The 19566-nt window shown below is 34.5% G+C and overlaps 2 protein-coding genes across 12 annotated transcripts in view; one reads left to right on the forward strand and one right to left on the reverse strand.

Moving 5' to 3' along the window:
* LOC122720393 (KH domain-containing, RNA-binding, signal transduction-associated protein 2-like) overlaps positions 1–19566 on the forward strand; it is a 106511-nt gene that overhangs the window by 67728 nt on the left and 19217 nt on the right. The window lies entirely within an intron of this gene.
* LOC122720392 (transcription factor AP-2-epsilon) overlaps positions 1–19566 on the reverse strand; it is a 236919-nt gene that overhangs the window by 59890 nt on the left and 157463 nt on the right. Inside the window, exon 1 of one of the 9 annotated variants that reach the window (XM_043947087.1) lies at positions 8506–8718. The exons of the other annotated variants lie outside the window; for them this stretch is intronic. Coding sequence (XP_043803022.1) covers positions 8506–8529 — 24 coding nt within the window. The 5' untranslated portion in view covers positions 8530–8718. Of the gene's footprint in view, positions 1–8505; positions 8719–19566 lie in introns of those variants that run through there. 9 annotated transcript variants of the gene reach the window in all.

Below are 19566 nucleotides of genomic sequence, written 5' to 3' on the forward strand. Positions count from 1 at the left end.
ATCCAATGTGATAAATTCACATACCTCTTCATAACAATCTAACGATTCCACAACAACAAGTTATTTCTCAATTTTTAAAAATTTCCCTTCTTAGAAATCTTGCCTTAAATATAATTTATATCTAACCCTTGAAATAATATAACAAATTCGACTATTTCGTCTTTCCTTCTTTTTCTTCACTCAAGGCTATCCCTTAAAATATCAACGAGTACACAAACGATGACCGACACATCCTTTTTCCACGAACTATCTAATCCCCGTGATAAATTCATCAATTTATATAACTGTACCCGCGTTTAAACCACGGGTGTAATGTTAATCCCTCTTGTAAATACATATCTCTTCGTTATTTATCGCAATGATGGTACGACGCAAGCGTACAACATGGTATCTAAAAGAAATACGGATTTTTTTCGAAGGCCGGCCATCAGGTATGTGTGTTATGGGAAGAGGTGGCGTGAGAGTGAGCTGTCGATAAAGGAATAGCCGAGGTGGTAATCATCGGTAATCTTCAGTCCGTTACTTACGCAAAAGCAGTAATTGCCACTGTTACGCCGCGGATTAGTTTGGAATGGTTACAGCCGACTCCCTCCAAGAAACGTGTTATTTACTCGTTCATTCAAGCCACGATACGATTTGATGATGAACCCTTGCGTCATTAAATCATTATAAATTGTCCAAGTACCTTCGCGTGGATTTTCGTGTTTCTCTTTAAACACGTGATATATCGGTGAACCGAAGAAATCTCGTAATAAATGTTACGCGAATGCTGATTTCAATTAGAAAATACGGATAAAGCGCGGTGAAAAATTTCAAAATTTATTACAAATTTTTTCTATCATGTTCTCTCTTTTTTTTTTTACTTCTTTTTTTTTAAATTTCGTTAAAATAGAATGGGTACAGTTATTAAATCTTAAGAGAATTCCTTGTAACTTACAACACTCTTTTCCATATATTATATTATTATTTACGAGAGGGAAAGTGGAAAAAAAAGGGAGAAGTACTTTTAATTTTCTCGTTTCTTTAGAAAAAAAAAAAAATCTCATAAATTAAAAGAAAAAGTCACACGACACGGTTCGATGCCTTTCTTTCCCCCCTCCTCTCTTCCTTTTTCTCAACTTTCCTTCGAGTCTTAAAAATCTCTCCTACGGAGATTTTCAAATACGCTTTTTCCATTAAAAAAAAAAAAAGAAAATTACGTTCAAATAATATTCGCAAGAAAAATTCGAATCGATATCTCTCCCCGTCAAATTTTCTCCATTCTCGAACGATCGATTATTTCGCGAAATGGAACACAAGGTTGAATCTGCGAATGGGAGGGTAGCGACCGAGGGTCCTTCGACGATTACAATCGGTCGGGTACAAAGGTACGTGGTACGGTGTTCGGGTATGAAAGGCACGTACTACGAGTCGGACGAAGAGGAGGCGAAGCCGAAGAAAGAGCTCTGGATGAGCATGGTGGGAGAGGGAAGTCGCTAAACGACATTCCAAGCGGACCATCCAGCGCCACCCAACGGTAACCAACGCATGACGCCCTTATCTTACCTGGTGTTACCGCACCTTTCCTTACGTTACCTTAACGGATCGGCCACGGTCAAGGAGAACGTCGATTTTCGGCCATTTCGCCGCCTTTCGGCTCATTCTACTTGTTGGTCGGACTAGCGGACTCGAGATATTGATCGGGCAAATGGAGAATTTGGGAAAGATATTTTTCTTTTCTCTTTAAAATTTGTGAAAATAATTAAACGATTCTACAAGTTTAAATATAAAATTGTAGTATCCACTTATAGTCCAGAAGTGCAAATATTCTACTATGAGCGAAAGGTAAAGGTTTATGCATATTTTAAATTTGTGCTGTTAAATATGGTAATTATTAAATATAAATTGAAATTTAGGATTCTTGAGATAATATTTATATTCGAGGAGAAAATTTAAAAATTTGGTATACTATTGTATCGCGTTATCTAATTTTTCTTCTCTCGAAGATTAAAAATGAAGATAGTCGAATAATAATTTTGTTTAAAATAACAATTAAAGGCAGTAAAGTTTTGCTATATTATTGATTACGATCATTGAAATTTTCAGGATTCGAAGCCACGATGAAAGTGGCGCCGACATTCGTGAGAAAGAGGTCAATCTTTCAACTTCAAATTATTTTTTTTGCTGTACATTGATGGTTAAGATGGATTTTTTTGTTAGATCAATGATTCGTAGAAATGCTATCTTTCGAATCGATTTTCAGTTCATCCATCAAACATTTATTGCTCGTTTTCATTAATAATTGTATTATGTGTACAAGAAAATCGATTGAAAATTGAAAGAAGAGTAATAGTTTATTACAAATGATTGCTTTCGATCGATATATCTTCGTTAATGAATTTGATCTCCTTATCCTTATACTATAGTTATACTATTCGTTATTCTTATACTATCATATTTCAGATAATTTCATTATCAAATTTTGCAATTTTTATTGCAATTATTATATCATCAATATCCATCTTCTCTTTATTTTCTAAATTATATTCAAAGAAATTCTATACATGCTTCAACTTTTAAATCTTGAAGATACAAAAAAAGAATGACAGATATTTCAATCTCCATATATATATTTCAATATTCTATATAAAACATTTCAATTACACATCTCTCTCTCTCTCTCTCTCTCTCTCTCTCTCTCTCTCTCTCTCTCTCGAATTCCAAGCATAATTTTTATCAACAATATATTTTGCTGAACACAATGCAACATATATTTTATATTTATATTCGATATTTCACCATATTTAATATTTGATAATTTTTAATATATCTACACATTCGAAATATATATTCGAAATATTTATATCGGTAAACGTATCTTTCCTATACCTTCCAATGTTTACACACTCGTCTTACGAACGCTTAATCCATTCGTGTACACAATCGAGTTATGCGTAATATCGACACCGCGCTTTATTTTTGTTTTCAAAATTTATGAATTACGAAGTTTAATATACGGACGGAGTTTAACACGGCGCGTTAGTAGCACGCCGAACTTTGGAAATAATCGAGCGGAAACGAGCGTGAGCACGAGAGCACCGTTGCCAATCGATAATAAAAAGCGCGAGCAACGATAAATAACAAGTTTGCCCGCGTTTCATGAAAGGTGTCTGAGATACTTAAAACGATAAGTGGGTTTAAACGATCCCTTTATCTCGATGTGCGTCATTTAATTTACGCAGTTTGTATTGGACGGTCATTTTTGTACAATGTATTACACGAAATTATTCAAGAGGATATAATGATATATAAATATACGGTGTGAGAGAGAAATTTTATCGCATACACGATGGATTGAATGGAGGTATATTCGTATTGATTATTCAAATTGGTGGGAAATTTTAAGAACGTCAGAAATTCGTTGCGATGGATCACGAAGTTATCGGAGTAAATCGGATGGAAGTATGGAAGATAATTTTGATCGGTGAAATGATGGATAAATATTTGTAACGAGAGATTGATGTTTGATGATGGAGAGTTAAATGCACTTCGTTGATAAATAACGAATAAATATTTTCATTCAAGTAATTAATACTTATATCTGATGAGAGTTTTGATGAGAAATTAATTTTTCGTGAGCAAGTTAAAGTAAGTTAAAGGATTTTCAATTTGTTAATTTTCCAATAATCGATGAACGTTATTATTATAATCGATTTGAAATGAAATTTCAAAGCGTTTTTATATTCCAAATTAGCAATCTTGGGAATCGTCTGGATTCCAGCGTACCTCGACCTGTTTCAATTAATAATTTTCCACGTGTCATTACGTAATATAACGAAGCGTGCATCATCGATATCGCATGGGTTAATCCAATTATTTTAATTGGAGCACGATTGCGGGAAACAAAATTACGAATCGTTTAAAGTTTGTGCCGAATTTCAAACTGTTTAATGGATTAACTATTTGTTAAATTTCATAAAACGATTGAAAAAAAAAATTAGAAGATAAATTAATTTTAATCATGATATAATAATTTTTTTGATCTGCAAATTTTGAAAAATTCGGTAATTATTTACAACCAACGCAGTGGTTATTAAATATCCGAAATTATTGCATTAATTAGTAAAACAGTCATGAATAATATATAGACTATAGATATTTATGCAAAAATGTACAAAATGCAAATAATATGCAAATATTACAAGATAAAATATTCTCTATAATATATATATTTAATACCCGAAACAAATTTCCCATTTGGATCAGCTTCCATTATAATCTTATAAATTTGTATAAAATTATCATTCAATAATTACAATTTATTATCAATTTTAACACAAAATATTCAAAATCTACATCTTTTCTTACCACGCACAATACCATCACCGATAAATCGAACGCGAAATAATCTCTTAAAATATAAACCACCGACGAATTACATAATCCTCTCTTCCTCGAACTCCTTACATCTCTCGTTGAATCCAAAGAAAAAAAAGAAAAAAAAAAAAATATCTTCGCGACTACTTCGTCCTCTCCAATTACACCTCTTAGCGATCGATCATCCGTCATCGATCCACCGATCGAAACACATTCCTCTCCTCTTCCTCCTCGATTTCTCCTCCGCCATTTTCGTTCGCCATTCGCGCGAACCCTCGATTCTCCAATTATTCGTTGCCTTCGAAGATGAAGGAAGGTTTCCTTGTCCCTCGATCCGGAGGAATTCTCTCGCGAATTCGGCCGCAATACCAGCGCGAAATACCACAGGTTGGGAGGGGGGGGGGGGGAAAGGATCGAGTTGGAAGAACAGTGATGTTCACCGTTAATTTCAGTTGGACGAGTGAATCGGCCGTTTATCGTTCCGCCGGCGTGAAGGCCGCGTGGACAGAGAGGGCCAGGCACGCGTGTGCACACGTAGCCGTGCCTGAGAAGGCGAGAGTCCGGTCCAGAGGGTTCAAGCTAACGGGACCCGATCGCATGAGCGCGGCTCTTCGTGGTCGCCACGTTTCGCACACCCGCGCGAAAAACACGTACACGCTCGAGCGCACGTAGAGGGAAGAGGTTTTTATAGTACGTGAACAGCTTTAGGTTGACATACGCCGATCTTTGCTCTTTTTTGCTTTGATGAAAACATGTCAAAAATTTGGAAGCGATTTTTTTTTATTTTTGTTCGACAGGAATTAATCTAGTTTTCGGGACGAAAAGGATTTTATTTTCTTAATTATTATTTTTTTTTTTTTGCACTCTCTCGTGTTAATAATAATATTTAAGGTATGGAAGAGGTTTGGCAGATTTCGTTAAGGTGAATTATTTGATTTCATGAATCGTATAAATTTTTTCCCCGATTTTTGAAACACATTTTTTGTGGCATTATACCTCGCCTATTGAGTCTGGTGATTTCAATGCCTGTCGAGGCGCGAGTTTTTAATTCGTGGTGCATAATCGGCGCCACAAGAGTTTAGTAATCGTTCAAATACGTAGAATTGAATTTTCAAAGATAAAAATACAAATGTTTCGAAAATTTTTCAAAAATATACTTTTTACATATATAGCAAAGAACGACATTCGGTTTACAGGATTATTAATCTCGTAACGTTAAAAAAAAAATAATCGATTCCTTGTTTCCACCGACAACATTAATAATAATAATTCTCAATCTCGTGTCATCGTTCGTATTGCGGATCGAAATGTCGCATGCAGGGGCAATAAAAAGGATCTTTTCAATAGATACATCTTCGTTTGTTAAAGATCTAATCGCCATTAGTCAGTGGAAATGTCAGTTGAAATGTTTTCATAGCGTATACGTGGCGCACGTGACGATCTATTGCGCAATCCGTGCCACAATCCTCTGTTACAATGTTAAACGGCAAGTGTGACTCGGCTTTAGTTTCGTATTTATCAATCGGACGTCTGGTAATATAATACAAATGGATCCATCGCCGATTTCTTTCACGTCGGTGTTAATTACAAAGCTACGAATAACATTGTTTCTTCATTTTACTCCTTCTTCCCAATATTCAATGTCAACGAGACAATGATTTTTTTTTTTTTTTTAACAAGAGAGGTTTTAACATCCTTCGCGCTCTATAATTACGAGTTTCGAACGATCGTTTAAGAATAGGAGTTAAATTTAAAATCTGTGCAAATGTTTGACAATACTCGTTGAATATACTCGAAACGAAAATATATATATTTCGTATGAAAGAATTGGGATTTTACGTGTTACGCTTGTTTATTTTTTCCATCGATAGTTTCGCGTTAAATTGAATATGCAAATGAATAATTAACGATTGAATTAACGATGGAATCTTTCTTCTTCGAGTATGGTAGTGGGAAAACTTGTGTAAGTTTTGTATCGTTTATTCAATCGGGCCTTTGCTTCAACAATATTTGAAGTGTAAATATCTTTTCAAAATATTTATTTAGTTTCAGTGTCACGATCACGATCGTTACAAGAAAATATTCAAAACGTGCAATAACAAATTTTAATTTTACAATGAAATAAAAATATTATTATACGTGAAATAATGAAATAACACCGCGATCCTCAAAGTATTTCGAGTAAAATTTGCATCCGTTCTGAAAAGCTTATTGTTCGGGTCAATTGTCGCGCTCTGTTTCCGTCCGTTCAAATGCAGCCAATCACGTATCACGGGATGGTAATTTGACGCCGAAAGGCAACGTTTATGCGCATAATAATTATCAAACGAGACTTGACAACGTATCGGATCTACCCGATTTTCCGGCCAACCAAGAGAACGGGTTACAATTTATTCCAGGCTCGATGACAAAGTGTTCGCAACGCAGGACCGATTTATTCCAACAATTCCACCTTTACAATTTCGATTAGCTACAGATTAGGAAGCGGTTATGCGTGTTTCACCTCGATCACGATGACGTCTCGAAATCATTGATTTCCTATAGCTATCACTCGTGTCACGTGATAAATGTCTAACGGTGTCCGTCAACTGTTGACGATAAATTCAACGATTTTTCTTTTTTAAGAATATTTCGTTCTCGATTTCGACTTGCCGACTTGCCGTTATCATAATTGTAAACCAGACGATATCGCGATATCGAATTTATGTCCCTTCAACAAAAGATTTAAAACTGCAATTGTGAATTTCGTAGCGAAACGGGTATCGAAAGTTTGTATATAGAATTAGTTACAAGCAAGAGGAAATAGGGCAAGAAAAAGGAATAGTTTAATGATCCTAGAAATTAGAATTTAATTTTACAAAAGTCGAACGAAGTTGATCGATCAGTTTCGCTTATTTCGCGTGAATTATTAAATACGTAAATATATAGATATTCTAATTCAAAAGTACGAGATAGAAATATTAATTTCGAGTAGGATTCAATTACGAACACCACATTTCTCCATGAAAACGCGGATTTCACGATTTCTTCTCCGCGCGTCCTCGTTGCGACGACAAAAACGATACACGTCACGCCTATCTACGATCTATCTCTCCATAATTTCTATAACTCGAGACACTGCAAGAAAAAAAAAAAAAAACTGCAAATGCAACGCTCGTTCCGCAACAGGCGGATGCTGAAAATCATTTTCACTGTCCGCAACCGGGGTATTAACGTGTATTTATAGTTAGACTGGATGGATACACATCGTCTTGCTTTCACCGCTCCTTTCATTTCCCCCCCAAAGAAAAATGATTCATTATCTTTTTGATAAACACTGATCGTCATGTCGAATCTAGAGATACATCTTTTCTTCATTAAATCTCCAACTCCCCCTAAATCGCCTTTTCTTTTTCCTTTTTTTTTTTCTTCGTTTCCTCAACTTCGCACTCGAGCTTTTGTTGAGCGACTCTCGATGGAAGAATCGAAAGAATGCGTAACAAATATCCGTATGTTATTTGTATTAGAATTATAGATCCAGCTTTTTTTCGATCGGTCAATGCTCGAATAGTGCAATGACCGCGATTAATTAGACTGATTTATTAGCTCTCTTGTGTGATCTCTAAAAAAAGGATAATATTTTACGTTCCTAAAATGTGATCCAGCCATCGATGATTTAGAGGAATGGCAAATATCGGTTCGATTAATTTGGACGAGTAGTCAGGAACCAGTAGAACGAAAATTATGATAGATGCTATTAAATCGAGATGTTCCTGTCGTTCAAAGTTTCGATTATTTTTTATTTTTTTTTTCTTTTTTTTTTTTTTGGATATTGGTGTTCTCTCAAAATTCAGTCCGATCCTCGCCCGAACAAGTAAGCATCGAGGTTATTTGGACCGCTCATTGATTATGCATGCGTATTATAATTTATCTCTTTATTATTCAAATTCTCGGTTGTGTCATTTCAATGTGGGAGAATTTGAGTTAAAAAAAAAAAAAAAAAATGAAAAGAAAGAAAAAGAAAAATATATTATTCATAATACGGTTTGTTCGGAATTTAGATAGATTAATTCTACGAAAAGGAATCTTAATTAAAATGGACGTTGACCATTCGACCACTCCTCGTTTAAACACACACACATAAAACACACGATTCATAAAAATACTTACATTCTTTACATCAATTTCTTCCATTACTATTTTTAACTTATAATTACTAATTTTTAACTAATCGCCTCATCTTCTTAATATCTTCTTTACATATTTACTTCTTTCCATCGACACTTCTCACCGTCAAATATACAAATATATATATATATCCTCCAATTTCTTTGATTTTCCGTGAGTCGAAATTGCGCGTTCACGTACGCACGAGGCGCGTCGTCTAACGTTGGTTCGTTCGGTGAGAGGCGAAGGCGCATGGTACCACTGGCATCAATTAGATCGTGTTATGCTAATGCGGTCCGCGTGTACGGAGCGCGATACGCGGCAATCATCTCGAAGCTTATAGGATCGGATCCTCGTAGGCGGTCGACAACCATAATCCACCGTGGACATGAATTAAACCGTGAACGGGCAGGTGCAATGCGGGATAGGCGAATTTGTTGGGCGGAAGTCTTAGGCTATAATTAGAGTATCGTGCTTTGTTTGTTGTAGAGTATATACAACGTAGCGCTTCAAGGATATACGTAAAGAGAATTGGAACGCATCCTTCTTCGTTTCTTCGTTCCAACATTTTTGTAATTTTAGACGAGATAATTTTTTCGTTTCGTTTCGTTTCGCGAGCAAGCAGTATAGTTTTTAATGCTAATGTTAAGAAAGAATTCTTGAGAGTATTAGGTGTACGTGAACGAATTAAAAATTATAGAAGAGATTATTTAAGTATTTAGAAAATTTAAAAGTTTATGGAAGTGTTATATATTGAAAAAAAATTTTTGAAAATATGAAAACTATAATAAATGGATTATTAACGATTGTTTTAAGAATATAAATGTTAAATTTAAATGGAATAAGGATGATGTAAATTTTTTTCGCTGAAACTTCATTGCAATTTATATCTTTATCGATCTATCTTTGAGATGTCGTGCAATCTTTCTTTTTTTTTGATTTAATATGAAAATTGCAGTGCAACAGCAGCCTCGATGTCTTAATAAATTTTTTTTTAAAACATGCTTATACCGATAAGCATTCAAACACAAGCGTACGAATCTTTTTTTATCTTTCTCGAGATGTAACCTCGATAATCTTTATTGTCTACTTTTGATTTTAATTATTGCTATATTGTAATTACCTTCATTTTGCGCACCGGTATAATTATAACAAGAGATAAAGAGTCAGGGTATATACATATTATTAAGATTTAATTTCCAGATTTAATTAATGGCCGCTAAAAGTTTTTAATTATATATCGCCATTTAAATTACTACTTAAAAATTTTACATTAATTACAATTTAAATTATGTTTTATAAATTAAATCCTCTTGCAAATGATTTAATAAGATCAAAGTTTATTATCTAAGAATACATGCTCATAAGTGTAACGCGACATTTCAGATTATATCTCGATGATATAATAAAATTATACTTCTGGGTGGAAATTTTTTCTCCAATTGCTCTTTGTAGAAGCAACAAGTAGATTCAAATATGCCAAATCAATTTGCAATACAAACTAGTAAGGAGAAGTTAAAATTTAGAATCTTTTAAAAATATTTGTCTTATTTCTGTTAAGCGTAAGTTTAATAATGTAGGAATAGAATTTTACTTAAGTTTATTAAAAAAAAAAAAAAAAAAAAAGAATTTCACATTTTACATTTTCATTACTGTTAATCATCATATTAAATTTAGACGCGATGACAAGTATGCGTGGCACGTATTTGAAGAACGTATCTTGTGCATTTTATTTTATTTTGTAGAATAACTTTGGCTGGCTATTTCCATTCGTCATTGCACATAAATATGTCGATTAACTCATATGGAACCTATTTGTCCATTTTCTTTACTTTTCCTATTTGAATCAAGTGACGAATAATGCTATAATACTATAATGGCTACCTTCGTTTGAAACGTTTATTTATCTTGCTTTTTATCGTATTTATATATATATATATATATTTATATACATATATATATATATCTTAAACGATTATTGCCCATGACATTTGAATTTTTCTCTTATGTTAGTTTATCTTTTAATAAAAAATCAAATAGTCTTGAATTTCACGAGAACTTTGAATTGTTCTAGCATTTACATAACCTTTATCAAATGTTAAAGTTTTGTCCTTGCTAATATTTGTGGCAATTTCTTCAATTTTATATACGTATAATAAAATAACGCGAATATTTTCATCACGTTCGTGTTATGTGGCATGACGATGCGATGTTTATCTTACGATTAGAAATTCTATTAGAAAGCATTGGATACATTTGTATATATATATATATATATATATATATATATATATATATATTCGATGTTAATTTCCTCTTCTACTTCTATATTCTTCATTGCATTGTTTCCCATCCAATATGATTATGATCTGGAATACGATGCAAATTAAAAATTATCACGCTCTGAAGAAAATAATCTTGTGTAACGAGATTTGAGAAACGAAGCGCGTGCACAATGATTTACATGATCACAAAAATTATTTCGCAAGAATTACACGTTCGTTTGAAATTACTGTTACTATTATTATTATTAAATCGTTTGAAAATATAAAAAACTATACCATATATTATTATTATTATTATTATTTTTTTTTTATTACAACGCGAAACTCTTCTCGCTCGTAAATTAATAAAATTGAAAACTCTTGGTCTTATCCTCGCTTTTCGATAATTTTAACGACGAGTAAATATTAACTCATGAAAATCCAACTTCCAAGAAAAACATTTAACACGCATCAAACTTATATATTTAACTTAAATACATTAATAAAATAGTTTATTCAACACTACAAACAACAAATCAAACGAGTGTCTAAACAGTTCTCTTCATCAATCGTTTACCAATCGTTATAACGCGATAATACGTAATAGAAAAAGAAAGAAAGAAGAAAAAAAAAAAAAACAATCTCTCGTATCGATTAAAATGAAAAGGTTATCGCAGATTTTACGGCTATATACAATATTATAATTGGCGTAGGATCGGCGTGAATGGCGTTGAATATCAGCGTCAACGAAGCTTAGAACAAGCAAAAGTTCATGGCTGCCGCTTTTTCCCCCCCCCTCCCGATCGTGATAACGGGGATCCACGCGCGATTTGCGCCGCGAAATGTCAATAAAAGCTATTAATAATGTGACAGTTTGTTATCCTGTTAGAGGATCGATCGTCTTTAGAAGGATTTTATTAACTCGACGCGTTCGTATTGACGTTTTTGGATCTTTTGATCGTATCGATGAATCTTATTAAACTTATTTATAGAAATTCGAATAGTCACTAGGCTACGAAAAAGCCTAGAGGATCATATTTTCTTTTCTTTTTCTCTTCTTTTGACAGAATTCTTATGACAGAATGGAAAGAAATTTACATAAACATCTAAAATCCACCACTACGACCATCATTACACTCGTATCGGGCAAAAGTCAAATATAAAAACTATATAGCTTCATACATAAATTCAATTTTTATCGATGACTTGGCAAAATCTTTTGTACACGTGTATTTATTAGACGCCAATTAGAAAACATAGAAACGCTCTATCTTCGGCTTGGTTAATCGGTCAATTTTCAAAAAAAAAAAAAAAAGAAAAGAAAAAAAATGCACACGCGCCATCCACAAGAACAATAACCACCAGTCGTTTATTCGAAGGAACATCGTGTAACAGGTTGGAAAAATAGTCGCGTGACAACGAATCCTCGACTCGTATCAATAAGTCAAGTCGGTCCAGCTGGTCTCCAGGCCAGATAGAAAAATAACACGGCCAATAAATACGGGTATACGTATCGCCGTATGATTTGTAGATCGCATTATACGACACTACAAGACGCGTGCGTGCTGTTCGATCGTGTATTAACGCCTTTCATCCTCCTTTTTTTTTTTTTTTTTTTTTTTTTTTTTCTCTCTCGAAGCTTTCCTTACCCGTCGAGAGAGAACGATCTGCGTGACCGCGATGATAAAAGAACACGTTAATAATTTTTCACTCACGTGTCGAACACACCGATCTTTGTTTTATAGTTATTTCCAACGTGACACGCAGGGCCCCGCGAGTGATAGATCCGCGCGAAGACGCGACTACCCTTGGATCATCGTCACGCGATACACCACGCGGATAAAATCTTTTACGTGTGCGAATCGAATAGTTGTTGGAAAGGTATTATTATCCGAAATAATTTCATTAAATTCATTCAATTTATTGGAAGGAAATTTTAATCTCTAATTCTTCTTATGTTGATCGAATTATAATACTGAGTTTCGAATTCACAACTATGAAGAAAAGAATTTGAAAAGGATTTAATAATAAAAGAAAAACTATCATTGTAAAAAGAAGATAAAGATATCTTTGCATGAAGATAAGAAATAATCAAATATACTTTAAATCGACAAAAACGAGAAATCGAAACGAGGCAGAATTATTACGCAATATTACGCAACGTGGAGCGTAAATTAAAAAAAAAAAAAAAAAACGAAAGAACAATCATGAAATCGCCTCCTTCCCCCAAACGGAAGGCCTACTGAAAGGCTTTCTTCTTGAAAGCCACTTCCGTCGCATCATCGTCCAAGGAGTGAATTTAATGCTCGGCTTGAGGCAGCCCGAAGGCACCTGCGCATGTCGGCCTATACCCGACGGCGTGTTGCGAGCCAAAGTACCTGCCTACGTTTCACCGCATGTATTTAAACATGAGCTCTATTCCGTCCCATCGATTCGAACCACGTGTGTTCACGTCCACACGCGTGTGCACCCGATATAGGACGAGCGTTCATAATCGAGCCGGTGCGACACAACGCAGGGCGTGGAGGAAACCTGTTACCTGAGGTTCGGGTAGGCGGATTTTGATCCACCGATCGATCGGGAGATCTTTCCTTCCACTCTGTGAAATTATTACACGCGTGGGTTGACGTAGTTGCCTACGTGAAATGGACTCGTTGATGTTTTCCTTCTCAGTGTTGGATGAAGTGATTACTTCGATTCTTTGATTTTTCCTGGTTTTAAGAATTAGGATTTGACAAAGGGATATTGTATATGAAGTGGTGTAGTTTTGTTTTCGAAAGGGAATGAAAAAGTGATCAAGATAATGATCTGGTAAAGTTACAATGGGATTGATTGAGAAATTATGTGATTTTATTATTAATCTGTGGATGGGAATAATAGAAATATTTGTGTAAGGGTGAGAAAGTGGACAAAATGAGGGGTATTTCTAAATATATTGTTTTTGTAGTTCTTTTGGATTTTTAGTTATGGGTTTAATGATTAGATTAGAGTTTATCTTTCAGATAAGTGATCTGAAATTCATTAGGTATAGTATTTGTACAATTATGATTGGTTTTAACGAGATATGATTGATATATTAAGATCTATTTCCATACTTTTAATGGTTTTGATAAACGGTAAAATTACTAATGGGAATAATATTAGATCGTTTCGTTTATAATGTTAATGCAATTTTAATTGATAGATTAAATCACTTTCTGAGAATCGATAAGATAATCTAAACTTGCATGTATAATCATTTTGAATTTCCAACATCATGTTAATAATAATTATCATTAAAACTAAAAGTTTATGCATTTGATATTTTAAAATTTAGAATTTTTTATTAGAAAAGAAATTAGTAAATTCTAAAATTGTATATATTTAACTTTTAAACTCTGATATCTTTAGAAAAATATAGATAAGTATTTTGATTCTCTTCGAATACACATATATATTTTTCTTTTCTCATTTCATCATCGTGTGATTATAAATGTAAATTTATGAATTTTAATTTGTTCTCGTTCCATCATCATCATAATAATCTAATGTTAACAGCAATAAATATAAGAACTATAGAAAATGATAATCTATCATACAACATGCCTTGTATGCTCCTCATCTTGAGATGCAACATATTATTAAGTTATATTTATGTTACATATATTATTATTTATCCATAAATGATCCACTTCTGTTGTCGATCTCAAAATAAAAAAAATATTTAAAAACAAACGTAAAATTAAATTGTAACATCCTTTAGATTCACCAAATAAAAAATTTTCCTCTCTCTTTTTCATCATAAATAATACTATACAAATAAAGGAACATGCTTTTCCTCGGTTATCATTATCCCTCGTTTAAACTCGCGCAACCAAATCCTTGAGCATAAACAAACACCAAGAGCCAACTCTCTTCTCAGATCAACACAAACACCCAACGATTCCACTCATCCGACGATTAAAAATATTTATCGCATCGCTCCCTCTCCAATCTCCAATAGACCGTACGATTCATATTTCATATTTCTCGCGCGAATCTATGAGTCATATTCGAGCGTCGTATACACGTCTCGCCAAGTTACAAGGCGGCCAACGTCGAAGTAGGACGTGAAAAGGTTAACGGTTGTATCCGCGTGCAGAAGAAGCTCGGCCATCGGATACGTAAGAGCTGTTGAGACAATGGCTCGGCATTCAAGGCTAATCGAAATAATCGGGGTGTCCCGAGACGAGACGTCGAAGAGCACAATGGCTAATAATATAAGCCGAAAGGTGAGATCTCGAAATACTCTGTGTCGTCTTTTACCGATCGTGGAACGAACATTCGACTCCTCGGTATACATTCGATTCGTGACTTCGTCCACGACGGGTTGCGGCAAGGGTCATTAGAGAGAAAGAAAGAGAGAGAGAGAGATCGGGCTGATAACAAGCTCGAAACGACGCCTGGAATTCCGCGATAATGTTCCAACGAGCTCAAACGCGTCGCGAGGTGTTTTGCCTTCGAGGCGTTCGCGCGGAACCGTTTTTACGGAAGCTCGGGGATCCGCCATTGAATCGCTCGAATTCCTCTCCCGATGATCGCATTTTTCGATCGCGCGCGATGCTGTGAGAATGTAGGCACGGCTGGGAGAAAATCGCATGGATGGAGAAAAACGTATATAAAGGGAGGTGGGATCAAAGAATTTTTCGTTTCGTAACGTGTATTATTTAGATTTTTCAGTCACAGTCACAGAATCTATGATGACCGGAAAGAAATAATTGGAATCGAAGAAATAATTGGATCTTCTTTGAGGTTATGTGCAGGAATTACAGAATATTGTTGAAATAGAATTTCTAATAGTTGCGGGTATATGTTGAATTTTGAGGTTATGTGATCTCATCTAAGCTAGCTTAATCATTAAATTAATATGAGTGGAAGAAATTAATATGAGTTGGAGAAATAATTGGATCTTCTTTAAAGTTTTATAGTGTTACGTGTAGGAATTACAAAATATTGTTGAAATAGAATTTCTAATAGTTGAATTTTGAGGTTATGTGATCTCATCTAAACTAGCTTAATCATTAAATTAATATAAGTTGGAGAAATAATTAGATTTTCTTTGAAGTTTCATAGCATTATATATAGAAATTACAGAATATTGTTGAATTAGAATTTCTAATAATTGTATATATTGAATTTAGAGAATTGTATATATTGAGATTAGAATGTGATCTCATTTAACCTAGCTTAATCATTAATTAATATGAGTTAGAAAAATAATTGAATCTTCTTTGAAGTTTCATAGTGTTATATGTAGGAATTACAGAATATTGTTGAAATTTCTAATAGTTGCGTGTATATGTTGAATTTTGAGGTTATGTGATCTCATCTAAGCTAGCTTAATCATTAAATTAATATAAGTTGGAGAAATAATTAGATTTTCTTTGAAGTTTCATAGCGTTATATATATATTATAAATTACAGAATATTGTTGAATTAGAAATTCTAATAATTGTATATGTTGAATTTGAGATTGGAACGTGATCTGATCTAATCTAGTTTAATCATTAAATTAATATGAGTGAAAGGTTGAAGGAATGATTGGGTCCATGGAATATTTTGTTGTATTTTAATCTTATTCTGGGACGTATTGCACGCATGGATTGAATTTTGAGGTTAAAAAAAGGATATAGAAGATAAGGTTAGGTTGTCCTGCGAGTGTTCATTACGTAACATTATATTGAATTATACTTTGAAGATTTATCGCGCCGAAACTGAATAAATCAAAGCGTTTAAAGAATTTTCACGGGGGACTTGAAACGATGAATTTTCATGAAGGAGGGATCGATTCCGCGAAGTATCAGCCAAAGTATATCTGAATATTAAACGAGGGACAGGGGGGTACACGGAACGAAGCTCGGCTGGTCGGTTTCGTAACCGAGGAAGAGGCCAATTTTGTCGCGCTAACGCGGCACGAAATTCGCACCTACATACCACCAAAAATTTGCATCGTCCATATTGGACGTGTCACGCGTGGAAGGAACTCTTTGCTCTTCGAGGTGGAAGACGCGACACGAGTCTTTGCGTCTCGAGTTAATCGAACGAGACGAAGTCTTATAAAGGAATATCTGTACGTTTACATTAATTTTTCAAAGACAAGAGGCGCAAGATAAAAATATGAAATAAGAAAAATGGAGTTCTCGGAATGAATTTTGGCGGACAACGCTTCTTAGCCGCGATGGTAGCCGGTCGGCTAACGAGCACGAAATAAGACGCATACATTATTTTAGCTTTAATAATCCATGCTCGATTTACATGGTAATTACTAAGCTTTCTGATCCCAAATTACCTCTCAGTCGAGCCGTCAAAGAGTCGACGAGCAGCCGACAACGAATAATAAGTGCACGCGCGAAAGAAATGGGGCAAGGAGAATCGTTTAGCAGAATGCGGCATTTCGATCCCCGACAAGAGAGCAAGAGTAACGACTTGGAGCTTTTCACAGGGGATGGATTTCTAATTTTTGTGTTCTCATGATGTTTAGGAGCTCGTTAAAGGTCCAAATGATTTTTGTTTTGGAATTTGAATAAGGTAAAATAAAATTGGAGATTAATAGTTGTAAAAATAAACGACTTTTACAACTAACGTACGTGGATGAATTTCAATGTTTATTATTTCACTTGCGATCGATTTCAAGAACGTTTAAAAATATCGTGGCAAAAGTGCATTGAAAATACTAATACAGACATAATAAAAGAGAAAATGTGAAATTACCGATGGAAATGGAAAGAAATGACATGGAAATCGAAAATCTAAAAAAATAAAGATATCCACCATACATCTAAATAGATAAGAGATATTGAATAATAAAGAATAACGTTTCAACACAGAGATAGAATTTAATCATCGAAATACCATTATCAATATTAATACGCAACAACCTAACATTTCATACGATTCAAACGATAGAATTCCCCTTTTAAAAATGCGATTAATCATATCCCATTTCGAAAATTTACCGTCAATCAAAATTTCTCTTTGATTAATCCATCACCTCGGATGAAGATGGAAGCGTTCGATTACGAGATAAACTCTGAACGGTCTCCGCCGCTATTTCCGCGATAAGAAGTTGAAAAGAACGGAGACAGGAAGCGAGGGTAACGCGGTTTCTCCCACTCAGGAGGCAGGAAGAAACGTTGAAAACTCGATTCCTACGTTTCAACGAGTGATCGAGTGTTAACCCGTGTAAAACGGATGTGCAGCGTACGCCGGTGTAAAATCGTGTTCTACCTGGATGGCAAAAGAAACTCGCAGGTGGAAAAAAAGGAACTTCCATCGCGGCACTGTTAGCCGCGTTTATTATCCTCCGTGCTTCGTGGATAATACCCGTTTGGTTGGAGTTGCATTCGGCTTGATACTCCACGGATGAACGCGATTGTTGAGAAAGGTACGCGGTTTGCTATGGAAATGCGCGTATCATATTTCTTGCGGTATAATTACCGCATAACGGTTGATTAACGGTTAACCGTTGACTCTTATAATGGATGCAAATTAATCGAGCCTTTTTTTTTTTTTTTTTGAGTCGTTCTTATTATTGTGAATGCATTGTTACGTAACGAGGGGTTGGCGATAGAATTGTGATAGAATCATCGAAATTTAATGATGGATATTAGATAGGAAAGATGTGTGAAGTTTGTGAATGATTCCAGATTAATTATTTTGAAGATCCTTTTGGAAAAATAAATGTCGGTTTTTCAACCGAATACAAGTGTAATTTGTATATCTAATTATTTTTATAATACTATTTTATAATTCTATAATGTATAAATTTCTGAATATTTGAAAAAAAGAAATAAGAAGAAAGAAAACTATCTAAGTTAAAATATTGCATTAAAATTAACATTTGTTTTGTTTCAGGTCGTTTACATTTTAAATGTGTAAAAAGTGTATTAAAAAAAATTATCAATTTTATCCTTATTGGAACACTTGCAATTTCAAGGGTTAAAATTAAGATTTTAAAATAAGACGATCTGCATGCGTTACTATTTGCATATCGATGCATAGCAATCTGGAAAGGGAATAAAATGCGAACGTTAACAGGTTTTATACTTGTTACGATTGCCACGATAAATTGATGCTCATGGCCACAATCTTGTCCTTGTTTCGCAAAACTTGTTATCGGTAGTCGAGCCACATTTAACAGTGAGCATTGTGTGATACTCAAACATAAAATTAATGCAAAAAGCTAGTGGAGATAGTGGTTTGGAATAAATGAAAACGGGAATTTCGATATTTCGAAAGATAAACTTCAAATCGAATCGATTTCACGAAATGAATTATTAGAAAATTTTCAAAAATATCCTAAAAATTCCTTTCTCTCTCGCTTACAACTAGCAATAATTTTCTCTTTTAAGATGTCACGTAGTAACACAACTCTTAGCAACATCTTCTATGCATCATAGAATTTCTCCATCAAATCTAAACCGACGCTAAAATCAAGTCCAAAACTCTCGAACAAACCTCTTCCTCGCACGCTTTATCGAACGAAGAGAAGAAAAATCTTCCCTCTGAATTCCCTTTCCTTCGCAAGTTTCCAAGGAAACTTCGAAAAGATCTCGATTCTTACGAGTCCTTTCTATATTCCCAATAAACGCGGATCTTCCCTCTCCAACTACCCCCCATACACCCCGAGTGTCTCGCAACAGGCTTTGCAGGCCGCAATAAAGATCTGGATTAAAGCTGGCTGCTTCGATGCCAAGCGCATAAACATAGGCCGCGAGGCGTGGTTGGAAGGAAGTCGATAAACGACCACGGGGCCGACAAATTTATCCGTGTAACGGCCGTT

Source organism: Apis laboriosa, unplaced genomic scaffold, assembly GCF_014066325.1.
Source record: "Apis laboriosa isolate Shangri-la unplaced genomic scaffold, ASM1406632v1 scaffold12_cov154, whole genome shotgun sequence".
NCBI classification, from domain to species: domain Eukaryota; kingdom Metazoa; phylum Arthropoda; class Insecta; order Hymenoptera; family Apidae; genus Apis; species Apis laboriosa.